We start from the raw sequence: 20,981 nt of genomic DNA, 5'->3' as shown, positions 1-20,981 counted from the left end.
CGACTTGTAGTTAAAACCAAACTGGGGTTTGTGAGATCTCGTTAGACACTTCGGTAAGGTAGAGCAAGGTATCTTAGACAAGTGAATCGATGAGTGAAGAGGTATTGCGACTGCAAGCTGATTATTAATCCGTCCATGCCTCCCGTTATTCTGCCAAAACGGGTTCTCATCCACCGCCCTCATACACGTGTCTTCCTCTCGTCAACAGATGTATGTTCTATACTAGCACATTATCATGGGATGTCATGCACACCGGATCCCGTTCCAAACCTCCGTAACCAAGAACAGCAAACTTCAATACGGAAGAAAGAGGTCGCCAGAGGAAGGCTCAGCTCAACCCAAGGAAGTCCTCACCCTCAAACGGCGATGCCCATCACCATCCTCGCAATCTCCAGCATCAGCATCCTCCCCAAGCCCATCCTCATCTGCGTCCGACCGCGAGCGCTTCAAACCCCTCATCATCACCAGCGGCGAATATCTCTCCTCCTCTTTAGCAGCCGACTTCCCGTCCACCTCCTCCCCTTCCCTCTTGCCGTCTGCTGTCCCCGTCCCCACGCCTGGTAAGGGATGGATGATGACCTCCCAATCATCTTGTGATACGTGATTCCTGTCGTCGCTGTTGTCCGACGACGCAAAACTTGTGGTTGGGGTAGGGGTGGCGGAGGATGAGGACGAGGAGGCGTGGATGTGATGGATATGGTGGATGTGCTCCCAGTCTTCTTGGCCTGCTTCTTGGGTTGCGCTGTCGCCCCCGGTGTGCATCTGATGGTAGTCTCCTTGGTAGGGTTTGCCATGGTCGTCGTCGTCGTCGTCGTGGCTGTGGTTGTGGTTCGCTCGTGTGATTGTTGTTGAGAGAGCGTTGTGGATGTGGTTGTGGTTGCTGTTGTTGTTGTTGTTGGTGGTGGTGCTGGTGCTGGTGACTTCTCCTCCCGGGATATCCGGTGAGGTTGTCGCGATTGTCGCCCAGGAGGAGTCGTGATCGCCGATGTTGTTGTTGGCGGCGGCGGTCGAAGGTGCCCAAGTTTGCTGGGGCCGAGGGTGCGGCTGACGATGTTGGCGCTGGTGGTACTGCTGCCCGCTGTCCCCACGGGAGGAGATGGAACGTGGCTGTGGCCCGGGTGCCCAGCTCATGAGGCCCCTGTGCGGGTGGGCTCCGCTGGAGGCGGAATATCCTCCGGACGACCAAGGGGCACCGGAGTCCAAGCCGCCTCCGATACCATGACCGTAGCCGTGAGTGCCGTCGTGCGCCTCACCATACGTGGCTCCGACGTGGGATAGGAACGGGTCGGTCACGGCTGAGAAGGCACCAGCCAACGCGTGCGAACTGGCATCCATGCCAGCCGTCGTAACCGCCACATGCGTGGTCATGTAATTAGGCAGGATATCAGACGCTGCCGAGCAAGCATCGAAAGCTGGCGCAAAGGAGCTGGCCAGCGAGGCGGTCGGAGGCGGCGTGGTGAGCCCGCTGTGGCTGCTGAAGCTGTCGAGAAGCCCGTACGCGGCTTGCGTTGCCGTGTTATGGGATGCTACCATTTGGTGCATGAAGTGGGCGCTATAGGCAGCGTGTTCGCCCGAGCCGGACAGCGGGCCGAGCCCGCCTGGGCTATCCAATGCCGACGCGAAGTTCTCGCTCATGCTCGCGCTTAGGTGCTGCTGGTAGGTTGGATCGGGAGACATGATGGCCTCACGAGATACAGGCCGCGGCGAAGCACAGGAAGCCTCTCGGCGCCCATCGGCAGAAGCCTTGTGGCCACGGACGATGGCGTGCCGCTGATGGGAGTCGCTGGCGGGGTCGAGGATAGTCAGGAAGCGCCAATTGGTCCTCCCGCAGGGTGCCGTGGCCGGTCTCCCTTCTGCGTCAATGCTGTGAATAGTCTGAAAGGTCCAGAGGATCACAGCGCGGCGCGTCCACTTCTGGCTCCCGGAGTCGCCGCCCTCTTCACGGCCGGAGGATGCAGGAGGGCAGGAGAAGATCTCCTGCATCATGGCGATCTTGGGGACCAGGTCCATCTGTGTGGGCTGCTTAGTGCGGCGACGGGATCTTGGGCCATCTCGGTCATCTCCCGTTCGCGTGCCGGCGCCCTGGTCCCGGTCATGCTTCTTGATGCTGCTGAAATTGTGAGCCGGGTATTCGGCGCAGCTGGTCAACGTTTGCGCCCAGACGTCCGCGGGGAACGGGACCGGGAACGGAACCGTGACGCCGTCTCGGCGACAGTGCTGTGCGAGACAGTTGCACGGTGCCCCGCGGCCGTCGTTGCGCGGGCCATCGCAGCCGGGCCGGTGTTGATAGGGAATAGTGAACTCCCTCTTGGACGACTCGTAGATTACCTTCGGAGCCGGATCGGACTTGAACTCTCCATGCGGATAGCCCAGCTCCGGTGGTCTCACAAGGCGCGTCTCCACTTTCCATCGGTGATTGAGCAGGCGCGGCTGCTCGACGTTGATCTCGACCCACGAGCTGAGGTTGGACCCGCTGGGGAAGCGGCTCTTCTCCTTCAGCTCGAGCGTGGCGTGCATATGCAGCACGTCGCACCGCGCATCGGTGGTCGTTGATGCGATCACCTCCAGCCGCTGGTGCAGGTCCGGAAACGTCGACTCCCACTCCTTGCTCAGCTCGCGGACGCTGCTGGACTCAACCTGGTGCAGTTCCTTGGTGAACTCGTGGAGCAGCGATCCCTTGAAGAACTGCTGCTCCTCCTTGGCCCACGTGTCCCGCTCAAGGTTGCGCGGGAGGTGCGGATACTCGCTCTGGCCGAGTTTGCCCCCAGTCGCCGGCAAATGCCCGATTCCGTCTTCGCCGACCACCACATCCTCATGCGACACAAAGATCCAGCAGCGCCGCGGCCTAAACTGCACCTGCTCGTTGAGCGAGAGAATCTGGGCAAAATACTCGTAGTTGGGCCGCTCGACCGGGAGGCGGCCCTCGGACAAGGCGATCAAGACCGGGTTGTTTTTGAGCGACACCGTCTCGACGTTGTCTGCCGCTCTCTTGTCCTCCTGCTTTGGGAGGAAGAAAAAGTGGACTGCAGGGATAGAAGAGACCGGGGGTGTTGGTTAGCTTGAACATACAGGCTGCAAGGCTACAAGGAGGGTACTTAGGGAAGCCGCGAGGGAGCGTCGCAGGGATGTGCAGGGATCGGCCAACTTCCACACTTACAACATCGATGGTTCGAGAGGAAGTTCTTGAGCACCTGGATGTGGCTCGACACCATCTTCCGCTCTCTCATCATCTGCGGGTCCGGTTCGGCGCCGGGGGGCAGGCTTTGGCAGTATGCAATCCAGAGATATTCGCCAATCAGCATGTTGCGGCCGTACTGTGTTTGCTTCATGGTGTATTTTTTGCGCCTCATCTGAGGGATGAGCAGCAGCGCTAAAGCACAAAGCACGCACGTCAGCCATACAGAGCTCGCCATTCAAGTCCCCGTGTGATCGGGTCACCGGTGTTTGCCACGAACCGTCGAGGAAGGGCCCTTCCAGCACGTCGGGCCATTTCTGGTCCGAGTCCGGTTTGCCTTTCTGCTTCTTGCGGTAGTTCTGGAAGGCCTGGGTCAGCAGGGGCATCAGCGGGTTGAGATCCTGCTGCAGCCGCCGCCAGCCATGCGCATGCAGATGCAGGTGGTCAAGGTCGTGTCGCTGCTGCTGCTGCTGCTGCTGCTGCTGCTGCTGGGACCTGGCGTACGCCGGTGTGACACCATATTTTGGACCTAAGGACGACTGTGTTCGCAAGACGGGTGGTGCCAACGTGGATGACGGTAGCGACGGTAGCGACGGTGGTGGTACGGACGAGAGGGCTTCCAGTTGCTGGGCAAACCAGGCCATGCGGTGAGGGTGAGGGTGCTGGATGTTGCCTGTCGACTCCTGGAGTGGCTGCCTCGAACCCGACACTCCGCGCCGGCCCTCAAACACATGATGGTCTGGTGACGGTGAATAGCAGTGCGGCGGGAGGACTGCGAGGCTGACTGGGAGCTCCATTGCTAAGGACAATGGCCTTCGCAGCCGTGACAATGTTTCCGGGAGGACACACAACCGGCTTAGGAACGCTGATGGGAGAAGAGCCGGATAAGAGGAATTCTCGGGTGGAATGACCCGCTGTCAAGATGCGAGCCAGAGAGTCACTAGATATAAGATACCCAGTGCCTGGGCTATGGAAGCTCCGGGTATGGAAGGGAGTATGGCATAGCGAAGCGCATGAAGCCAGGATGAACCGAAGCCCCCGCGATAGGGATAGCGTTATGCTTGCAACACACCTTCAAGCTAATAAGGCACCCAGGGCGACAGCCCGGTCGGTGCCAAGCAGGGTTGTTGGTCCAGCCCTTCTCGCGAAGAATCCAACATGGGCGCGCGCCAACTGGAACGCAAGGGCATCCAGGTCGTAGAGTCTAAAGAGACGGCCCCGTGAAAACCTGCGCATCTTCTTCGGTTGGTGCGGAGCATCTCGGGACCGCCGGGGTTTGCCATCCATGGCACGCGAACAACAATAGCCTTACGTATGAACCGAGGAGACGTAAAGGGTCCGCAAAGCGTAAGGCGCGAGGCTGGTACAGTACAAACAATCATCAAGGCAAAGAAAGAGGTGGGGTTTCTGCAGAGGACCCCCAGGGGAGGGAGAGGGAAGAGTATGCAACACCTCCTTGGCAAGGGCGGTGTGGCTGCCGAAACATCTCTTTGTAATGAACGGTGTCTCTGATCTGAGACCTAGGGGAGAGATCAATTCTTCACGCGCTCATACTTTCTCATGCCTCATCTTCATCGTTGTCTCCGATGTTGACCTTTCTCCTCCCTTCCCCTGTCAACTGTTGCAGGGTGACCTTGTTGACCTGTCCCCGGATCTTCTTCTCCATAGCCTTGATCTGCTCTTCTGGATCGACCTCGTCGGCCTCGGCGAAGTCAAGCACAAGCCGGCGTCCCAGAAGGTGGGTATCCTTCAGTGCAGTAAGCGCATTGAGCGCCTCTTTTGCTGTTGCAAACTCGGCAAAAGCAAAGCCCCGCGATGTCTGGTTGAACTTTTTGGGGAGGCGAAGCGCGACGAGTTTGCCATATGTGCTAAACAAAGCGCGCACGTCTTTCTTAGAAGCTTCGAATGGAAGATTCTTAATCACAATCTTTGTCCGCTGCGCCGCCGCCTTCTTGGCAAGGTCCTCCCGCCTGCGCTCCTCTGCCGCGTCGTGACCCCTGTGCGATGCCTTGACAAGGAGCTTGTGGCCATCAAGCACATAGCCGTCCATGACCTTGAGGGCCGCCTGGGCCTGCTCCTTGGTCCTGAACGCACAAAAGCCGAAGCCCATGCTGAGCACCTGACCCGGCCTCTTGGGATCCGTCTTGGTCTTGACCTTAGCACTCACAAACCCGTCCAGGGACTTGAAGGCATTGGTCAGCCCCTCGGTAGTAGTAGAGAAGTTCAGGTTGCGGACGAATAGGGAGGCAGTCTCGAGCTGATCCTCGGTGTCATCGCGTTCCAGCAAGTCGGCAACGGATGGCTTTTGCACTCCAGCAGGGCGATCGTCGGGGGCAGCTGCATTCTCAACGAACAGGCCTTTCGGGCCTTTTTCCAGGAACAGAACCGAGTCCTTAAACCGCGAGTAAGCCTTCTTGGCGAAGGCAGCACGGCATGCTGCTGGCTGCGAAAATTGGACAATTGCAATGGTGCCACTTGGTGGCATCAGCACCCTGAGCACCGAGCCGTGTTCCTCGAACAGTGCCCTCAGTTCTTCGATCGAGGCATCTCGGATATTCTTCACGAGTATCGAGGTGTCACCTCTTTGCTGCGACTTGAATGCTTCGATATTCACCCCGTGGGCTGCGAAGTAGGCCTTGGCTTCCTGTATCACGGTAGTTTCCGCGATTGCCTGTTTCACGGCAGCAGACGCGTCTGTGGGATCCAAGAGCTCATGCTTTGACACGCCGAGACGTTCCGCCACGGCAGTGTTGACGGCGTCTTGGCTCATGAAGAGTGAATTCCAGTTGAACGCGCTGGACGCGGCCTCGGCCTTTTTCCTGAGAAGTTGCTGCTTCTTGAGTGGCAGCTTGGAAATTGCAAATTCGTCGAGCTTGTTCTCCCGTTTGGCGGCGGCAGGGAGAATGTGCAATATTCGCCCCTGAAATATTGAGCCATCCGTCTGGAATGCGGCGACCGCTGCGGACGGTTTTTCGTATTGAACCATAGCAAACCCCTTCGTCTTGCCCTTGCTATCCAACGGGAGATTCACCTGACACAAGTTAGCGAGAGTCTAACGGCATCTGTTCAAACAACATAGCAACAACTCGGCCCTTCTATCAGAATCTCGAAGCATCTACTAAAATACTGAGCCCAAGGTCTCATCAAATGCCAATGGCATAAGCTGTCCCTATCAAGGGGTTCATCATGAAGGCTGAAGGGAATCATTCCACAGCATATAGCCGGCTTGTGCTTACCTCCTCGAGACGTCCGAACTTGCCGAAATGCTCCCTGATGTCGTCCTCTGTGACGGTATAACTGAGATTCCGCAAGAAGAGCCTGCAGGTCTTCTCAACAAGCGTGGTGGAGTCTTCAGCAGCCTCGGCATGGGCACCGGATTCTTTACTCGGTTTCCCAACATCGGCCGCAGTTGTGTCAGGTGGGGCCTCTTGCCGCGCGGATACAGGTGCGGCCGCGGGGGTGGGTCGAGATGGGTGTGTAAAAAACCCAGGGTCACTGGGGTCCACTAGGTCGAGAAGACGGTTTGTCCTTGACCGGAGCCAGTCCTCGTCTGTTGCATCTGCTAACACCTGCGGCGCTTCCCTTGCAGTTTCGCTTGGGAGGGCGATTGCAGGGGTTTCGCCATCCGCCACAGGGGCGGGTGTGACGCCGATAGGAGCAAGACTCCCTTGGACCGGCTCGTTCTGGCGGCGCGCCGGGATATCCTCATACTCGTCGTCACTTTCGCCGGCTTCCAACACAGCAGGGGCCACCGCGGATGCCAACTCTGACTCCAAGTCGCCATTGAGGGCCTCTTCATCTCTCGACTTCTTCGTGGGATGGCCCATGACCTCCAGGTACTCCTGCAGTTTTGGGTCAGCTTCGTCAAGCGTTTCCCGCTTTCTCTTCTTGGGCTTCTCCTCCTCGGCCTGATCTACCCCGCGAGCACTAGGCTCGGGTTTGGGAGCCTTGGACACGCCATGGCGCGGGGTGTCCTTCGCAGCCAACCTTGGGGTCGAGTCTGCAATCTTGCATCTATGATTAGCAGCAGCCCTGGCTGTTGGAGGCAGAGGGCAGGTCCTACCGGTTTTGCCAGGTCAACCGCGATCCTGGACATGCGAATAAAGGATCTGTTGAAGTACTTGACCGCCTTTGCAGCGTCATCGGGCGACTTGTAGCCAACAAACCCAATGCGGCGGTTGGGGATTAGCTTGACATCCGTCACCTCGCGACCTTGGGCCGAGAAGTGTTTGCGGAAGTCAGCCTCCGAGATGGTCGGCGGCAAGTTTTTGACGAAAATCCTTGACGTCTCCATGATGTCTTGCTTTGGTGCCTCTTGCCTGCCACTTGGGCAAAGGATGAAGCTGAGGCTACCGCTCGGTCATTCCGCTGTTGAAGCTGCAAGCTGGAATCTTGCTGTTTCCACTGAACTGGAAGAAGCTTTGCATCTTTTCTCCAAACGTCTTCCAGAAATTTTATGCCCCACCAGCTGTCCGTTATCTTATCGGGGCAGGAGACTCGGTGTGACCCTTATTGTGGATCCTGCACGCTGCCGACAGCTGGAGGTCTAGGTACAAGTGTGATTAAGCGGAGAGTACCGTAGCCAAGGTACTGGTACAAGATCCGTACATGGGGCTCCAGCTCTGCCGGGGACAGGACTCGGATGGGAAAAGCAAAGGCGCGGCGCCAATGGCGGAGCCTGGTTTTGTGGTCCCTGAGCCGCGCGAACCTTGGGGATTCGATCGGCGATCCAAACATTGACCAGCACCAACTTGCCTACCTCACACCTTTTGGAACATCATTTCTCAGGCACTCCCATCACTCTCTTCTGGACCCAGGCATTGCCGCTGACAACAGACTCCCCGCACAAGCTTGTAAGGCCATCTTCGGGTGGTTAGCTTTTAGTTAGACATTGTTTGCCTGTATGTGGGACCCCAAAATCCGGGCCGGAGCGGTGATGCAAGACGCACAGCCCATCGCATTGCTTCAGTTGGAGCCCTGCCAGTGCAAACATCGTCAATCGCCCAGCCGTCATCGGGATTGGATAGACCGTTGGGAGCTCTGTCCGCTAACTGCTGGACAGTCCAGCTACCTCGACAGAACACACAATGCCCGACGAGACGAAGCCGGCTGGGAGCTCCTCCCCTGTCAGGGAGAAGCTTGAAGGTAAGCCTGCTCCATGTAGCCTTTGAAGTTGTCACCCCGCCCGCGAACAGTGTTTGCTGATACGTGTGTCGCGTACCTCTAAGCAGCCCAAATCAAGAGCGCCGACATGGTATGGCGGTACCGACGAAGTCATCTCGTTCGCGTTCGGCGAGCCCAGACACTAACACATCAACTCTGCGTGCCAGACTGATGATATGCAACAAGAGGCTGTCGAAGTGGGTGAGTAGAGGAGGAACTAGGGGCAGGATGGAGCCGTCCGGCTGAAATTGGGGATATGCGGCTGACGTGTTATGGCTTGCAGCCCAGGAAGCCATGGCAAAGTTCACCATCGAGAAGGTCCGTAGGCGCCAGACATGCCCAGCTCATTCTGCTTACGGTCTTGCTGACTTTGCCGACAGGATATTGCTCAACACATCAAGCGAACGGTGCGGTTGCCACAAACACAGTGTTAATCCGGCCCGCTATCCAGCTAACGCATTACTCATGATCCACAGTTCGACGAGAGGAAGGGTCCCACCTGGCACTGCATTGTAGGCCGCAACTTTGGCAGCTTCGTAACCCACGGTACGGAAATCGACTCCTTGCCCTATCCCTTCAGTTCAGACTCGTTGGAGATGCAATGTCCGCTCACGCAGCACTCCGCTTTTCCAAAAAACAGAGACGAAACACTTCATCTACTTCTACCTCGGCCACTGCGCCATCCTACTCTTCAAGACACAGTAGGGAGGCGGCCTCCGCCGTTTTCTCTCGCGGCTGTGAGGCAAACAACACTGTGACGAAATCTCACCGCAACCACAGTCTGCCCGCTCGCCGTAGCAGCGAGTGGGCTCTATCAAAAACGGAAACGGACGGAGGATAGGCTTACGACGGGGCCACCCTGTGCTGGCCAAAACAAGGATCAGAAGACGAGACGGACCAGCGGCCGAGAGCAAAGCATCCACGGAGCTCGGGGGATTGGCAGACGTAGAGGAGGATTTGCTTCATACAGATGTGGGCCGCATAGGTCTGAAGTCTGTTGTTGGTTATTATATGTTAGGTTCTGGAACTGGAGAAGGCGCAACGACATGCTTCTAATCCCTTCTAGATTCTTCTTGGTGAGATGTACACCCCAGCAGCCAAGTTGGAGCTGCCATACCCGTGAGGTTCCTGCCCTTTCTTTGACCCTGTGCTTTTCGGTGGCGGGTAGTGACATTCTGGAGAGGCACGACAAGGCACAAGCATGGTCCAGAGCACGGCGGTGTGCATGGGCGGGTAGCGCGGCGCAATGCCCTCATTCCTTCCAAACCGCCGGGCCGCTCCGACGGCTGAGATGCTGTGTGCTTTAGAGGCACGGAGTCATCTTCGTGTGAAGTCACATGTCACAATCCCATACCGTACCACATGATCATATGTTTAGTCAGGTAATTGAGCCCGGGCTTGGACCAGGGAACGCCGCGATGGCGTCGCAAGGTACATAGATAGATGCCTCCATTCATTCAACATCTCGGCAAACTATCTCTGCTATCTGCATGAGCCGGAGGCCATCTCTTCGTTGGTCGCCGGTCTCGCTGGTAATCGTGCCTCTGAAATATCATACGCTGTAGGTTTCAGAATCAACCTCCCAAATCGCTATTCCCAATGACGCCAAGTATGCCAGGTCTGTCGTCCATTTCCCGATCATGACCGAACCCGTATCCATATGATCATCCAGCCAACCATATAACTGGTTCCGCGACCAGTCTTATGCAAATGCATCTCCCAGACCCGTTCCTCGCTTTTGCCCAAATCCTCCTCATGTGCCCATTTCCCCGAAATCTCCCTTAGGCTTATTCCAAATCGTCCATGAGGTTGCCTCTCAACAAGCCTCGACCGCGGCGTAGATCTCGCTCTTCATCCTGCTCAATTGTTCGTGCATATCGATCAGGTTTGTCAGCTTGTTGGGGTCCGGGTTGTCGTTGTTGGTGACGTCCCGATGGAGCTGCTCGTACTCCCGGTAGAACCGCTTGAACCTAGCCGCCATCTCCAGCGTCTCCTGCGATGGCCGCGGCCGCTTCGCTTTGTTTCCGGGTAGCGAGTCGGTCGGCGGCCGCTTCTTCGCGGTACCGGCATTGCCATTGATTGCTGCCCCACTGCTGCTCGTAGTCTTCACTGTCGTGTCCCGCTCTCCTCGTACCGGTTCCCGTTCCCGCTGCCCTTCCCGCTCCAGTTCCGATGCATTGGTGGGCGGGGACGAAGCCAGAGGCGACGATTTGAGTGGAGTTGTGTTCTTTGGTTTGGGTGCAGCTACCGTCGAGGGGGCTCCGCGGCTGTTCTGGCTGCTACCGGAGGTGGAGCGTGGTTTAGCTGAGGCAGCCGGCGCGGGGGTTGCTTTCAAAACAGTCTTTACACGCTTGCTGAGCGGGGTCCCCGAACTGGAGCTGTCGTCCTCCTCGGCATCCCGCGGACGCTTGGCCGGTTTGGCAGTCGCTTGGGCGCGGATCGTGTCCTTCTCCCTGTGTTTCTTGTCCTCCTGAACTTGAGTCTTCGCTGTCGTAGCGGCTTTCGGCTTCGCAGCGGGAGGCACTTTCGGCTCTCCCAACTTCTGTCCCGCCTTTGGCTTCTCGGCCGCCTGCGATGCGGGCTTGGACGCTGTGGCAACCGTGGTTTTGGATTTTGCAATAGATGTCGAGAGGGGCACTTCATCGTCCGTCGAGCTTGAATCCGAGACGTACTCCTTAGACAGGGGTTGTCGGCCCTTCGCATTAGCCCCCTTAGCTGGAGTTTTGGCGGCTGAGGCTTTCGGTGTTGGCTTTGTCGTTGCCGCTGCCATAGGCTTTTTCTTCGTAGACAGCAGCCGCTTGGCCTGGGCCTCCGATGGTGACAGCTTCTTCTTCCCTGTCGACGTTTGAGAGCTCGATCGCGACATGGGCTCGCCCCCTTTACCCTTCTTTGAGACCGAGCTTGCTGAATCCGAGTCAACTCCGCTGGCGTTCGAAGCATCAGCCTTCTGCTTCGGTGCCGGCACCGCAGGGCCCTTGGCGATCGCCGCTTGCAGCCGGCTCAGGCATATGCCCTTCCCGCGCTCTGACTTCGGGAGGAGTTTCTGCCAGAGGGGGTCCGATGTGCCTAGCCGACTCCGATCGTATTGTTTTATGGCGTTCCTGATCGCCTTCTCGCGTTCCTCGTCGTGCGCATAGCGGTACTCGAAGACGTCGAGTTCCTTCCAAAACAACTTCTTCAGTGCCCACTTCTGGGAGTCCGCATCAAAATCAGCCACCTTGCTGAGAATGGCATCGAACTCTTCCTCTGCCCCCTCGTCCCACTTCGCCAAGAGCTCCTGACGGGATAGGTTCTGAACTGCCAACTCGTGAATGATGGGAAAGCGCAGCTGCTTCACCCTCTCTTGTGTCGTGCCGCCGGACGGCAGAAGAGATGGGGATCCACTCGCACTCAAAGCGGGACTCGGCGGTAATGATCTGGGCGAGGCAGCTGCTTGCGGTTCAAGGAGTCTTCTGTTGGGAACCTTCAATTTCCCTTTCCTGGAAGCGGCTAGACCAGTGACAACGGTCGTGCTATAACCGATATCAGCCAGTGCATTGGGGATTGCCTCACTGGGTCCATACGAGTTCTCGCGCTTGTCCGCTTCCAGGCTGGCAAGTGAGCGCTCAAGCCGTGCAGTGGCAGGGTCTGGTGTTCGCTGGGAGTCTGTGTCTCTAGCAGATGGCGCAGCACGCTTGTTGGCGGGCTTGGTGCTTTTCGCCGGAGCTTTCTTGCTTCCGGGCTCGCCCTTCGCTCCCTGGCTGGACGCTTTCATGGCCTTGGCCATGGGGTGGCATTTGGGAATCTTGAAGATAGACATGGTCGGATTCGGCAACTTGGTAACTCTGGAAGGCTTCTCAGAAGTGGCCCTGAAAAGGTCGTAGCCGGATGGATCAGAAGTCTTGGGTATCCGAACCTCGTGGTCGTCGAACCGGAATTTCTGGGGTGGCAAGTCAGAAGGTTGCAAAGGAGAACCAAAACAAGCGTTGTAAATAAACAGGTGTGCATAAACAAGCTCCAACCATGCCTGACGATTCAGGAGGTGGTGAGTATGGTTGCGGAATCACGTGCGGTTCCCGTGCGTGACGTTGACAGTTGGAGCCATTCGCCACCATTGTGCAATGCGGCTGAATAGGTAGGTAGAGGACAATAGCAAGGAAGGCTGAAGGAAGGCTGAGGGAGGGAATCTGGAATTTCAATACATACCGGGGCGCTTCCCAACGCCAACTGGATATCACCGCCATTTTGGACGCAGAGGATCATATCTTCAATAACACTCGGGCTCAACGCAATGGCGAATGCCTGGTTCGGGAGCTCGGCCATCGCCTGGGCCGAGCTCTCAATTGAGACGCCATTCTCGGGGATGTTGAGCACCATTTTTTTTACGCCCGAATTCTGAGCCTTGCAAGCACTTCCCGCTCTCCTCCCCACGCGTCCTTCAAGGTCTTCCCAGGCTTGCTACCTCCACCGTCGCTCACTTCGTCCGCGCGCCTCGTGAAGTTCGTCGTTTGAGAGCTAGCTGTCGGGTAGGTCGTCCAGCTTGCGTCGGTTATTCGTTCCAGGGGATGGAGCTCTGGCGGCCGAGGGCAGCGAGAGTTTTCCGACTGGGAAATAGGACTGCAGTGAGGCAAGGAGCTTGCTTGTGGTGTTATTTATCTATAGAACCGAGAGGCGTTGTTTCCAAGGTGACGCAGCCAACGGAGTCAAGCCTGACGTTTGCCCAAGCTTCCAGGCACAGATTCGTCATACGGGTAGCCACGGTGTCGTCATACGGTGCCAGTGGTGACTGATGGGAGCTTCCCACCAACCCAGCTCCGATTGAAGCAGAACGCTAGGGGAAGGACCTGAAACCATGTGCTCATTTCACTCAGGGACCCCCTCTTTCATGGCACCGCGTTCTGGAGAGTTATTCGGACTGAGGTCGAAAAAGGCGGTGGGCTGGGGGCGCCAGAAGCGTAGGTAGACGACCTTGGTTGCGAATCGAGAGGGTGTCGTAGCAGCGATGACCAAGCGATGGTATGGGATGACGGAGATATAGAACCGCGTGACGGGGTAACGAGAGACAGCCCGAACGAGTACAGAGTACTCCGTAGTGCTTTGGGGGATTTGAAAAGAGGGGAGCACGGGGGAAGAAAGCAAGGCGAAGAGAAGGACAGGCAGGACGTCCAAGAGGCGGCACCGAGGGTGACAAGAGAAGATGGGACAGGGCGGAGCGGGTGGGTTGCACAACTAAGGTAGAGGTATGTCCCCACTTCTCTAGCGAAGTACATGTACCCTGCTGGTAGCCTGCAGACCGCGTTCGCCCAGTGGGTTTTGTTAACGGCCTGGGCTGACGAGGTCAGGCAGGTCAGGAACGATCCTGAGTCGTCCGTGGAGGTTGGACGTGAAGTGGGCCCCATTTCAATACCGCCCTGGTACCTGACACATTGGAGCCCGCTTCTTTTGCCCGGACAAGGGACAGGGATTGCGGGTGAGCAGCATTGTGCAGCCACCTTCATCTCCAGACATCGCCGACAAGCCCATTGAAAGACAATTCCAGCTGGGCTACACTAGGTTGTCTAGCACCGTATGAATCTACATGGAATTTCACAGGCATTGAGGCATGATGGGCCAAAGGCAGGAACACAGCTCAGCCCGGGTGCTTCAGTGGGTACGGAGTATTATGACGGGACCTTCGCGTAAGGCGGTGGTAGTGGAGATCGCTCTTCTGTTGGCCCTGTTGGGTTTCGCCCGAGGACGGAATTCAAGACAGCCCTGCCAGGGCAGTAAGGCAAGCCTGCTTTTCGATCAGTGTGGTAGGTAATAGGAAAGAAAGACATAGCCTAAAAGTCTATCATTCACTCACAACAAAGGCTTCGCTGGAAATTGAATCAACTTTTGTTGCAAAATCTACAGCGTCTGCCCCGATCTCCTTTATTTCCCGCTATTGAGCAACGCTCGGAGCACGGTCAGGTCAGGTGGACCCTGGTTATGGATCGGAGCATGGCACTCCACTCTCTTGGGTTAGCGTGGTATGGAGGGGGAGTCGGTAGCTCGGCCCAGTCCGCTTCGGCTCCGTCACCACACAATCCGGTCAAGAGAGAGGATCTCCAGGGCAACCCATCAGGTGCGATGAGTCGAACGCAATTGACAAGTCCTGGGTGCTAGGAATGGTCCTAATGTCATCAAAGGCATGCGGTGGTCGGTTTTATCTGTCTATACTTTAGTCGACACTACAGTCAGCAGGGTGTGAGATATACAGTATGCCCGGACAGTGTTCATTCATCTTGCATACAGTACGTTGCTGCACGATTACGGAGTGCGACGGGCGCATCACATGAGAACAACGTCAACAAACTGCTCAGATGAGGTGCGTTGAAGTCAAATTCAGCCCCGAGCAACGCACTACTCTCGAGCAGTTCAAGCCAGACGTAAGGCTGCCCCAGCACTGCTTCCGACCTTCTGCGGTGGAAATCCAAAAGTTTGGTTCGGCCGCTTCACGGATGACACGAAGCTGAGCCGCGCCTCGTCCTTCCCACGCCCATCTGCCAGCCAAAATGCTGGCTTACAACATGTATCCGTATGCACATACAAACCAAACCACCTAGGCATTGCATGCGCCCATGCGAGGAATGAGCTTGTGGTTGGGCGACCAAAGTCCGGCTGTACCAAGGAAATCGTCAACATAAGCCGCGAGCGTGAGTACTTGGGAACACTGGACGCTCGTCGATTTCAGACATGCCCACTCTTCAATACTAATCGCCTCTGATGTGGCATGCAAGCCACACACCTTGATGAGCTCGGGTTCCAACTATCTGCAGGCCATGTGGCAGGGCAAGATCTTGCATCCAATCCTGCCTAATAATGTACTGTACAATACCTACCTACGGTACCTAGGTAAGGGAGCTTGGCCGACCAAAGTCACCGCCTCTTCTTACACGGTGCAATGCAGCAGTCTCGCAGCCATATGCGACCGACTGGGAGCCCAGTGTCTGGTTTCTCTCCGTGCAAGTTACTCAAGGCAAGGGACTCCAACCCTATTTGTCTTGACCGGGTCCCATTCTGGGTATTATGCTCTACAGCGGCGCAGAGGGCACACCCAGAGATTATCATAACGTGGTATGGGATGACAGCGCATGCTCTCTCTTCACCGTAGGGCAGGTGGGCACTACAGTGAGACTGTGTCTGTACGTGCTGGTGTGTGTGGGCGGGTGTGTGGAACAAAGCGCACATGCAGAGTTTACCTTAACAGGTGGCCGGCGGGACCGATGCACTGTACTGGTCTGCTTACTCATGGTGTTACCCTGGAAGTGAGCAGAGCTGACTGCTCTTGCTAAAGGCCAGACTGCAGTCTGATGAAGACGACGTGAATAGGTACTACCTTAGCATTGGCCGCATACCCTGTGATGTCCAAGAGAGTCAGACACAAAGGCAGAAGAGTCAGCATATAAACTTAGGTGTAGCATAGTGGCTAGAATCTGCTTATAGCTGGGACACTGAAGCCTGATCTATGCCCAGTACTAGTAGCCGAAAACATCTCCCTACGTTTCTGACAACACATTTCTGTGTCGGATAGCTCCATAAGTTTTCTCTCGAGCGACCCAACCCGAGAAGACTTCATCAACACCTCAGGTATGGTGTGTCCTACTCTTTAACCGGACTTCCTAACCCCGTCACCTTAGGTAGTAGGGTTCGGCTTAGCTGCCATTGGTTCTCTGGCTTGAGGTTCTGTAATGCCATGGCTGCGCTCGGTTTCTGTGTTCCCTTTCATGACATGGGGCAGCTGAAAGAACGGGAAGCTGCGGCGGCCAAGTCTGTTTGTTCTGCCAATTCAGCGGTCATGATGCTAAACTCCGAGCCTTTTCTGAATCATCGCTCGAACATTCTTGATGACCAATCTCAGGGCTCGACCGAGTCCCAATGCGAAATTAGGATCTCCGCTACTCTGTCCCTCTTCTACTCCATGAGCTGCGGCCTAGGTAGCTTACTTGTGCCGATGAAGGTTGTACCTTTACTGTACTGTTCGGGCACCGAGTATTTCCGCGCATGTGCGTTGATCCGCTGCACAATCCCGGCCTGCTCTGAATGTACATACAACCCCGCGCATCGTGTCGTGGGCAGGCGAACAGAAACCCACGCCGAGGAGGTTCTCCGTTAGCTGGCGTTTGGTAGTATACCTACCTTACATAAGGTACAGTGCCTTCTTTACTTTGAAGGAATCAAGCGAGTTGTTACCTTGATCAGAATTTAGGTTTTCTCCGCCTTTCTGCTCCAAACATACATCACCTGCGGGGAAGGGCGGCATCGGATAGTTTTTTGGCTAGCACTGTAACCACTCGCCGGCCGGTTTGTAATCAAGTGCTATGGTAGAGTTTCGAATGCTGTATTGGGCCCTCTGCTCTCGGCTTCGTCGTTTCTCGGGTTCCTCAGGACATATCTTGCTGGTTAGTACTCCTCGTAGGCTCGCCAGCTTTTGAAGAATGCCACACAACCTAGGTAGTCAGCAGGGACATATATCCGGACGGTAGTCTCCGCAGGTTATATAAGAAAGTTTATTTTCTGAACCGGAGGAGCTCGTCCCGGTCGAGCCCCTCGCATTTCTGAGCCGCCTTCCATGCACGTGGTGATCGCCAAGGAAAGTCGGAATCACCATGAGCTTGACAGCCGCGTCTAACGACAACCAATAGTATCTACCTACCTTACGTTATGTGTGAGCCTCTTCCCTTGATTCCGGTCCATCGAGGTATTATGGTTGCAAACCAGCTCAGCTGTCAATTAAGATCCGGGTAGTCAGGCCGGGAAGTGTCGCATCTGCGTACCTGCGTGGCTCTGCTGTGTATCCATTCGCAAGTTGCTGCGCTCTCTCCCTCTTATCGTGTAAAAGCCCTCGCCATCCTCCCTGCTTTTGTTGATGGGCTTGCCTGTTTTCTGGGCGTCTAAAGTCGCATCGATCACTTCTGCGAACTTCGACACTCTCCCTCCGTTCCGTGCCGCCATTATTAGGTACGCTGCCACTCTCCCAATTGCCGCCAGCCCCCACACCACCTCCGTCCGGCTCACGAGGCAACCGGAGTTCTTAACCCGGCTTTGAGAACTCCATGATGACCTCTGAACTCGAATTCATCGAGTCAAGTACCCGACTCTATTCCTCAAGTTTCCGCATTGTAGGTGTTCTTCAAATGGGACTTGTAGCATGTGATATGGTCACGGTAAAGGTAAGTACGGGATCACTGCTCCAAACCTTGTACGTACAATACCATACCACTTGTCGGGCTCGGGGGAGGTTCCTGAATTCCCAGAAGGTGGTTATGCGGGCCCCGCCCTGCACCTGTCTCTTTTTTGATCTAGCGCCAACCCGAAAAGGGGAAGACGGAAGTCTCCGGAGCACGGGCCTGGCCGTCCGTCCCGAGGTCAACCCCCACCGTTTGCCCTGCAAATCATCACCCACTCACTGACGATCTGAAACTTGCCAGGACCAAGGGGCCCAATCTCTCGGAAAACTGTGTAATAAAATGGAGACCGCTCTAAGAATGATTTCAATGGAATGAGCCCGGTGGGTAACTATCCGTTGACCACGAACAGGGGGTCTCAGGAACAAGCACTGGACTGAGCTTGACGTGCCAGTGATGTGGTTGGCCGGGTTTCCGTTGGGCTGCTGCGCTGGTTAACGTTATCGGTTACCTAGGAGGGCCGGCCGGCCTGGCCTTGACCGAATCGGCTTCGATGTGCATTCATCACTGCGGCACCGAACCAGTGCCAGCACATTAGCATGCGCCCTGCTCCGAATGGTGGAATGCGATGACAGCCCGATACTATCCATCGCTGATACCCTCCGTTACGCTCATTTCGGCCATGTCTGTGCTTGCGTCTTGTCCAACCTGACTTGCCTTTAGGTAAAGGGCAGAGCTGTCCGACGAGACTGGAGCACAACATGAGGCAACGCCACTGAAAACACCAAACCTGGCTGTTCCCCACTTTCTATTGTGGTACAGCGGTGAAACAGTAGGCCGACTCAGCCAGCCGGTGTCGTCGTCGATATGTAGCGAGACGGGTGCCTTCACTGCGGCCCACGAACCTTCATCCCTAGGTACAGAGCAAAGGTCAACATGGGTTCTGAATCCACTCCCTTCGCAGTAGCCCTCTTTTATACCAAGCAGAGAAACAACTAGGCTAAGCATCATCAAGAGAATGTAGTCCTACTAGTACGATATCTACTGTGTTTCCCTCTCACCTATCAGCTTCGATGAGATAGCACATTGCCGTTACACAAACACGTGAAAGCATAGGATCTTCCCCACTCAAAAGCCATCTCCCTTTGTTTCCATACAGTCACCGCTCATCAAGCAAGCCACAACCATATGTTTATAGGTATCAAGCTTTGTCCCTAGTGTATAATATTATCCGTTTTCTGATCCAAGATGCTTGCCACAAATCAAAGCCGCTGGGGAGAGAACCACATGCAAACCCCCCGAGAACGCCTGGTAAAATGCCCGTCTAGTACGAAAAAAAAAAGGGAAAAGGAAAATGCCCGCTATGTTCAGGAAGTTGTAACGTCTCGTTTAACTCACACCAGCCCCATCCACCCGTACCCGCCATCAATGTTGACCCAGTTCCCCTGCTCCATCGCGCTCTCCCAGCCCATCATGACGGCCAGCAAGCGGCAGCCGACGGCACTAACGGTGCAGACAATCACGTCGCTCGCATCGGCCAGCACCGCCAGGTCCATCATGTAGGCGCGGCCCACCAGGCTCCTAAGCCGGAGGGTCTCGGCCGACGCCGACGACGGGGCAGTGTCGCCGCCGCCTCCGCCGCCAGGGTTGCCGGCGTGGGCGGTCGAGACGCCGAGGTTCCAGAACATGGCGGCGAAGAATCCCCCCTCCCAGCCGAAGGTCTCGTCCACGAACTTGTGCATGACCGACTTGTCCGGCTGGACCTGCTGGATGGCCTGCTTGCTGGCCAGCTTGATGCGCTCCTGCGCCCGGCTGGCGCCCGCCAGGTCGGCGCTCTCGTAGACCATCGGGTCGTCGGACGCGAGTATCACAAAGCTCTGGCCCTTGGCCGCCTTGTCCTCGCCGCCGAAGGGACCCGAGTGGTTGAATTTGCTGTCGATGATTTCGTGTGCCGTATCGCTGTACAGATTCAGTGGCATGTACGAGTGGCGGTATTGGTACTCGAACGGGTGCCGGTCGCCTCGGCGGACGTGGATGCCAACCGCGAGGCCGTTCCGCTGACCTCGGGACTTGGGCACCGTCCTCTTGGCCATCAACTCGCGGATGCGGGTATCCACGTAGTGTGCATCGTCCTTGTTCAGTTGGGAGAGCGCTTCGTAGCCCTTCCGGGCGAGGTCGAATTGGTTTCTCTGTTGGGCGCGGTCGAGTGAGTCCGAAGGTGTGTCAAAGCCTTGGACCACGCCGCCGAAGAACTCATTTATTGTTGCAGCAGATACCACCAGATGGCGGGCCAGTCGTGGGCAGGGAAGTATCTCGTGGCTTGGAGGTGCTGAGCACTCCGGAAGTGGCGGCTGCTGGAAGATAGATGTGTACTTCCCATAGGCCCATCGTGTGTCGTCGATGAAGAAGGCCCGTCCCTCCATCTCGGCCAGTCCATACGCAGTCCAGAGCATCATAAGCGTCCTTCCCAGGCCAGCATCGTCCGACTCTAGCACGAAGGTGAGACTCTTTTTGCACACCGGCTTATCCGCCTCAAATCGGCTCGCTGGGTTCCGGCGACTCCCCCTTCCGCTTGGGAGGTAGCCCGCCTTCTCGGCTTCCTGCACATCGACAAAGCAGTGGTCTGCCGACTCGGATCCAAATTTCAGAGAGACCGGGTGTAGCCCGTGACTGTGAGATCTCAACTGTTGAGTTCGCGCAGCCACCTGCCGGCACTTCGCGCACATGTCCGCATACTCGCTCATCGTCAGGGGGAAGTTGGAACCCGGCGGTATGGATACCGTCCACATTGCCTTCCCGCGACCGTCAGTCACAACGATCGGGCCTGGGCGATCCGGCGTTTTCTCTCGTGAGACCGTCCCCACCTCGGCCGGACCGGGCGGTCTCGAATGTTTATCATGGGACTCTGGGATCGGCTCTCCAAAAAGCCATGTGAGAACCTGTAGGGATACATAGAACACCGCGACGATGCTTAGAAGTCGGAGGGTGTACCGGATGGTCCTGAGAGGGCGTATGGTGCCGAAAAGTCCTCGGCTCGGTCTTCTGGCGGGCGGTGAAAGCGATGGAAGCCCCGGGGACGGCGGCGGGGAGAAGACCAAGTGGTTGAAGTTGAATCGTGAGGATGTTGAAGAAAGCGGGCCGCGGTCATGGTTATACGATGCCGCTCTGCGGAGGTTAATGCGAGGTGGCGATATCACTGCTTTGACGTGAGATGTGCCGCTAAGGTCGAGTTTTGGCGGCATGTTGGACGCAGATAGACCGAGCTGTACTGAGTAGGCCTAAGGGTACGAGGAGAGCCAGCTCTTGAAACGTGCTGTGGCATCCCTCGACCTGCCCGGTAGCCGAACAGAAAGCGAATGTGAATACCGGACGGTTTGGGTATTAGGAGCCCGTACGGAGAAGGCGAGGCCAGTCTGACGAGCGTTGATCCGATCGAGAAGACCGAGAACTGAATCCCCTTAGGGAGATATCATGCCCCAACTGCCGGATCTTAGACCAGTGACGGTGGTAAATGG

The 20,981-nt window shown here is 56.5% G+C and overlaps 5 protein-coding genes across 5 annotated transcripts; 1 reads left to right on the top strand and 4 right to left on the bottom strand.

Moving 5' to 3' along the window:
• Window positions 1-333: 333 nt before the first annotated feature.
• B0T15DRAFT_481648 (uncharacterized protein) lies at window positions 334-7,469 on the bottom strand (the record flags this gene model as incomplete). Its single annotated transcript, XM_062866044.1, has 9 exons — window positions 334-444; window positions 922-3,023; window positions 3,158-3,350; window positions 3,439-3,974; window positions 4,267-4,434; window positions 4,496-4,535; window positions 4,770-6,206; window positions 6,412-7,182; window positions 7,239-7,469. 9 exons carry the CDS (start codon window positions 7,467-7,469, stop codon window positions 334-336), a joined length of 5,589 nt encoding a protein of 1,862 aa, XP_062725979.1.
• A 407-nt stretch (window positions 7,470-7,876) lies between these two features.
• Window positions 7,877-9,112, top strand: B0T15DRAFT_28336 (dynein light chain type 1-domain-containing protein). The gene is made up of 7 exons (XM_062863609.1): window positions 7,877-8,320; window positions 8,407-8,429; window positions 8,506-8,539; window positions 8,622-8,656; window positions 8,719-8,745; window positions 8,815-8,884; window positions 8,979-9,112. Exons 1-7 carry the CDS (start codon window positions 8,263-8,265, stop codon window positions 9,041-9,043), a joined length of 312 nt encoding a protein of 103 aa, XP_062725978.1. The 5' UTR covers window positions 7,877-8,262; the 3' UTR covers window positions 9,044-9,112.
• A 1,042-nt stretch (window positions 9,113-10,154) lies between these two features.
• B0T15DRAFT_488882 (uncharacterized protein) lies at window positions 10,155-12,694 on the bottom strand (the record flags this gene model as incomplete). Its single annotated transcript, XM_062866553.1, has 2 exons — window positions 10,155-12,257; window positions 12,524-12,694. 2 exons carry the CDS (start codon window positions 12,692-12,694, stop codon window positions 10,155-10,157), a joined length of 2,274 nt encoding a protein of 757 aa, XP_062725977.1.
• Window positions 12,695-18,107: 5,413 nt separating this feature from the next.
• B0T15DRAFT_517693 (uncharacterized protein) lies at window positions 18,108-18,712 on the bottom strand (the record flags this gene model as incomplete). The annotated part of the gene is made up of 1 exon (XM_062868322.1): window positions 18,108-18,712. The coding sequence occupies exon 1, from the start codon at window positions 18,475-18,477 to the stop codon at window positions 18,109-18,111; it is 369 nt and encodes a 122-aa protein (XP_062725976.1). The 5' UTR covers window positions 18,478-18,712.
• Window positions 18,713-18,763: 51 nt separating this feature from the next.
• B0T15DRAFT_28220 (uncharacterized protein) lies at window positions 18,764-20,842 on the bottom strand. The gene has a single exon (XM_062863595.1). It carries the CDS (start codon window positions 20,706-20,708, stop codon window positions 18,861-18,863), a length of 1,848 nt encoding a protein of 615 aa, XP_062725975.1. The 5' UTR covers window positions 20,709-20,842; the 3' UTR covers window positions 18,764-18,860.
• Window positions 20,843-20,981: the final 139 nt, after the last annotated feature.

The sequence above is a fragment of the Chaetomium strumarium genome (assembly GCF_033439665.1).
Source record: "Chaetomium strumarium strain CBS 333.67 chromosome Unknown B0T15scaffold_1, whole genome shotgun sequence".
Taxonomy (NCBI): Eukaryota; Fungi; Ascomycota; class Sordariomycetes; order Sordariales; family Chaetomiaceae; genus Chaetomium; species Chaetomium strumarium.
Note: the sequence above shows the minus strand (reverse complement) of the source record. Positions and strands in the feature narration are given on the sequence as shown.

Coding starts and splice junctions, on each gene's coding strand:
- B0T15DRAFT_28336 (XM_062863609.1), top strand. CDS start 8,263: ATGCCCGACGAGACGAAGCCGGCTGGGAGCTCCTCCCCTGTCAGGGAG. Junction 8,321..8,406: donor TGTCAGGGAGAAGCTTGAAG/GTAAGCCTGCTC, acceptor ACCTCTAAGCAG/CCCAAATCAAGAGCGCCGAC. Junction 8,430..8,505: donor AAATCAAGAGCGCCGACATG/GTATGGCGGTAC, acceptor TCTGCGTGCCAG/ACTGATGATATGCAACAAGA.
- B0T15DRAFT_28220 (XM_062863595.1), bottom strand. CDS start 20,708: ATGCCGCCAAAACTCGACCTTAGCGGCACATCTCACGTCAAAGCAGTG.